The 5,000-nt window shown below is 49.7% G+C and overlaps 1 protein-coding gene across 1 annotated transcript in view; it reads left to right on the top strand.

Annotated features, from left to right (window-relative positions):
• Positions 1–5,000, top strand: part of scfd2 (sec1 family domain containing 2) — a 145,955-nt gene that overhangs the window by 61,654 nt on the left and 79,301 nt on the right. Inside the window, exon 5 of the mRNA XM_031574378.2 lies at positions 4,550–4,841. Coding sequence (XP_031430238.1) covers positions 4,550–4,841 — 292 coding nt within the window. The remainder of the gene's footprint in view (positions 1–4,549; positions 4,842–5,000) is intronic.

The following is a 5,000-nucleotide window of genomic DNA, read 5'->3' as shown; positions in this document are numbered from 1 at the left end:
ACACACATATATGAACCCACACTCACATACAATACACACTCTCTCTTTGTCTGAAACACACACATAACACACACACACACACACACACACACACACACACATTCTCTCACACACACACACACACACACACACACACACACACACACACACTCACACACACACACACGCACACACACACATACATTTCACAAACACACACGCTCTCTCTTGCACATACACACAGTTAACACACTCACGCTGTCTTACTCATTCCTTCACACACATATATGAACCCACACTCACATACAATACACACTCTCTCTTTGTCTGAAACACACACATAACACACACACACACACACACACACGCGCACACACATTTCAGTTCTGTTCCATTCTGTGAGGGGAGAACCAAATGCAAGAGGGGAAGCAAGAAAGATGTGAGAAAGAAAGAGGGAGAAAATGGGGTGAACAGCAGAAAAAAGGAAAGTGGCAGACAGACAGAGAGAGAGAGAGAGAGAGAGAGAGAGAGAACGTTAGAGACAGATGCGGAAAGAGAGAGAGAGAGCAGAGCGTGCACATAGCAGAAAGAACAGAACAGCGAGAGAGAGAGGGAGAGGGAAAGAAAAGGAAAGAAAGAGAGAGAGTGAGCAGGGAGAAAGAGAGGAGGGGAGAGGGAAAGAGCAAGAAAAGGAAAGAAAGAGAGAGAGTGAGAAAGGGAGAAAAAGCTGGTCAAGTGAGAGAAGCAAAGAAAGAGAGCAGGGCTACCACTTCATGCGCCAAAAACAAAAACTAAATAGATAAATCAAATTAAATAAACTTAAATAGATAATAATACTCTACTATCTACCTTTCAGACCACTCCATGTAACCAATATAGGCTGTACACTATATATTTGACCTTTCAGACTCCACCGATATAGGCGATACACTACTGTGTATATTTGACCTTCCAGAATACTCCACCAATATAGGCGATACACTACTGTATATATTTGACCTTTCAGAATACTCCACCGATATAGGCGATACACTACTGTATATATTTGACCTTTCAGAATACTCCACCGATATAGGCGATACACTACTGTGTATATTTGACTACAATAATAACATGAAGGCACCTAGGGCACCTAAATGTTTAGCAGCTGCCCTGAAAGAGAGTTTCAGAGGGAAAGAGAGAGGAAGAGTTAGGAAGAGGAAGAGGGAAAGAGAGAGAGAGAGAGAGAGAGAGAGAGAGAGAGAGAGAGAGAGAGAGAGAGAGAGAGAGAGAGAGAGAGAAAGAGAGTGAAAGCGTTAGGAAGAGAGAGAGAAAGAGTTAGAAAGAGGGACAGAGAGAAAGAGAGGGAAAGAGGGGGAAAAGAAAGGGAAAGTGCATATGGTTTGTGGTCGGGGTAAAACCTCTGGAGCGTGTCGCGTTGCAGCCGCCACGCTGTGAGGTTAATGTCGCTGCCTCTTGGGGATCTGTGCAGGACCCCTTCAGTCCTACCCTCCCCCCCCCAAAAAAAACTCCTTATCCACCACCACCCCCCCCCCCCCCCCCTCCCTCAACAACAGCCTCTCTGGGATCTAAGCAGGACCCCTCGCCCATCCTGCTCACCTATTCCCCCTCTCAGCCACCCTCCTCACCTGTGTGAAATGTGAGTGTGTGTGTGTGTGTGTGTGTGTGTGTGTGTGTGTGAGAGAGAGAGTGTGTGGGTGGGTGTGTGTGTGTGTGTGTGTGTGTGTGAGTGTGAGTGTGCAGGTGTGCCTGCCCCGTCCGCCTCGTATGTATACGTTACCAGCCTGCTCTACTCACAGCTCATTTGACACCAACACAAAAAACACCCCAGCAGGTGTCAGGTGTGTGTGTGTGTGTGTGTGTGTGTGTGTGTGTGTGTGTGTGTATGTGCCTTCACACCCCATACACCCATGGCCCAGGCCATCACATCGCCCGCCTGCTTTATAACTCCCAGCAGCCCTTGTTAAAAAGCCATTTGGCGTCCCGGTGAAACCAGCTTGCTTATTGGCTGCGGAGGTGTGGAGAGGCTGTGGTGTGGAGAGAGTGTGTGTGAGGCGGTGGGTCGTTAGTGAGAGTGTGAGTCGAGATCAGAGGCTCTGGGTTTGTACTCATGTCAGTGAGAACCGCTTGGTGGACCGGGTCTGGCCTGGGTCCATTGGGGACGGTTCCCAGTTGTTGCATCCTAATGGGCATAGACCTCGGGCTGATTTGGAAACCGCTGGAGCAGCTTTTAACCAATCAACATTGGCCACTGTGGGACTGACTGCAACTTCCTATTTGGCCACTCACGGTGCAAGCTGATATATTAGTCTTTTCCCTGTAGGCAGGACGGAAACAAGGGCCTCTGCCCTCGGTGAAGAAATATACACATTCTTCCAGCTCCGGCTCCAAGTCTTCACTGTTTGCTAGCGTTGCTGCTGCTGCTTGTGTTGCTTTGTCTAACTCTATAGCACGACGGCCATTGTTGGAACTACATTTCAAACAAACGCTTCACTTTGACGTGTCTGTGATGGTGTTTTCATTGTGAGTGTGTGTGTGTGTGTGTGTGTGTGTGTGTGTGTGTGTGTGTGTGTGATCAAGAACAGTGCATACTTGAAGTGAATTATGGCGGTGGCATTCAAAGCAGGCATTCATCCCTCATGATGTTGTACTGGATACTGTCTTTAATAAAAAATCTTATGAATTTACAGTACATCTCCTGCTACCACCTTCTCTCTCTCTCTCTCTCTCTCTCTCTCTCTCTCTCTCTCTCTGCTGACACCATCCCTCGTTCTGTGGCTCGCCAGATCTCCTCTCACTTTCACCACAGAGGGGAGAGAGATGAAGAAAGACCATCAACTGGCTTTGGCAAATATTTGGAACAGCAGATTGCGGGGAGTTTGGATTTCCCAATGGCTATGGAGAAAAATGGGCTTCTTTCAGTGTGTGTAATTACGTGTGTGTGTAGTGGTGTGAGTGTGTGTTTGTAGTGGTGTGTGTGAGTGTGGTTATTGTGAAAATGCAAATGTAGCCTTTCTCTGGCTCTGTGTGTTTCTGGGTATGCACTATGTGTGTGTTGTGTGAGTGTGTTCTTGCGTGTGTGTGTGTGTGTGTGTGTGTGTATTTATGGGACTGATTCACAGAGTCCTCATGGAAGACAGTTGGTCTGGTGGGGGGGGGGGGGCTGCTGCTGCCATACAGACTGCACCGTCATGCACCCACCCTCAGGGTCACTACCCACTCCCCACGCCTCCACCACGGGGGCCAGCTCCAATCTGCTTGCCTCCGCCACGATCCGTGGCTGCTCATAATGACATGCATAGCCGTGGTTCACCAGCACAAGCCAGACGGAGTCGCCTCTCATCGGCAGAGACCCGCGTTGGTTGAGGGAGGGAGCTTGTTTTGAACTCTCTTTCGTTTGATGGAGGGAGCAAATCGTGCAGGTCAAGGTGACGTCCCCCTGTTCCATTACAGTCAATTATCCCCCCAGATTTGAGCCCATTGTTTGAGCTGCTTACATGAAGTTAGTGGGCGACCCCTGCCCTGTTTCTGGTTTGCTGCCTTAACCTTTCGACTGTAAATCATCCAGGACTTGACAGTTATTCCAAGGGTGGGGTTCCGTGGGTGTGGAGGCATGAGGCCTCTCTTCAGCTGATCCTGAGTGGATTTGCAGGAGGGGGTTTGTGGAGCTGTGTTGTTTGCCTGGTCGTCACTGGCGACGCAGTGCGAACGCGAATGCAATAGTGGTATCACTTCCAGGGCGGCTCTGAGCCCCACGTCGGTTGCCAGGTCGGTTGCCAGGTCAGCTGAAATGAAGCGGTTGTGACCGTCAGGGGGGAATATGAGCGGAAGCTGATAGCTCCGCGCTCTCCTGACAGACAGTGCAGGCAAGCGGGCCAACTTTGACTTTCTGGTACCGTTTCTGACACGTGAGAAAGTCCAGATGAGGACTGCTTTTTTATCGTGAGACCCAGGGGAGAGGAACTGTTAGGTACACACACACACACACACACACACACACACACACACACACACACACACACACACACAGTGATATTGAGTCCACTTCCTGGAGCAACCTGCAGTCTCACAGGAGAGAGATAGTGTGTGTTTTTATTGGATTTCATTGGACACCGCTGTTTCAAACCGGCCAGTTTCTCATTAAAGTGTAATCCATACGTGGCTCCGACATCTGCATACACACACTCTCACACACGTACACACAAACACACTCAAACACACATCTGTATACACACAAATACGTGCACAAATCTACAGCGCAACCCTGTTTTGTATATACTGGTGTGTTTTGTTTGTTTAGTGTGCCTGCGCTCAGCACGCCACACACAAATCATGCCGTGTGTGTGTGTGTGTGTGTGTGTGTGTGTGTGTGTGTGAGAGCGTGTGTGTGTGAGAGAGTCCCTCTGGTGTACTGCACACTGATGTGTTCCTTATACTCTACCATCTGTTTTGTGCTGTCCTGGAATCTCTTGTGCCTGCTGCGTTCTGATCTCTTTCTGCATTGTGTGTGTGTGTGTGTGTGTGTGTGTGTGTGTGTGTGTTTGCATCTCTGTGTGCGTGTGTGTTCCAGGCTCTTGGAGACTCGGACCTCGCAGCTGTTCTGAAACAGGTTCTGCCGCTGATCAAGTCAGCCTGTGGTTCCGAGGGCTCCGAAGCGGGTTCCGGTTCCGGGGAGGAGGCGGCGGTGCTGGGGGCGGACGACCTGCTGGCGCTGCTGGTGTTCCTGTACTCGCTGTCAGAGGAGGCGCACCCGGGGGAGGGGGAGGAGGCGCAGGAGAAGGTGGAGAGGGAGCTGATTGGAGCGCTCACCCTGCTCCTCACAAAGCAGACACAACTCAGCCCACTGCTTCAGAGCATCACTGGTGAGTTACACTGACATACTACACTGACATACTATACTGCCATACTACACTGCCATACTTCATTACAACCATACTACAACTACATTATAACCATTACACAACCATACGCAGCATCACCGGTGAGTTACACTGACATACTAACACAACCGTACTGTAACC

Source organism: Clupea harengus, chromosome 10 (genome assembly GCF_900700415.2).
Source record: "Clupea harengus chromosome 10, Ch_v2.0.2, whole genome shotgun sequence".
NCBI classification, from domain to species: Eukaryota; Metazoa; Chordata; class Actinopteri; order Clupeiformes; family Clupeidae; genus Clupea; species Clupea harengus.
This window is presented reverse-complemented; position numbering and strand designations above follow the sequence as displayed.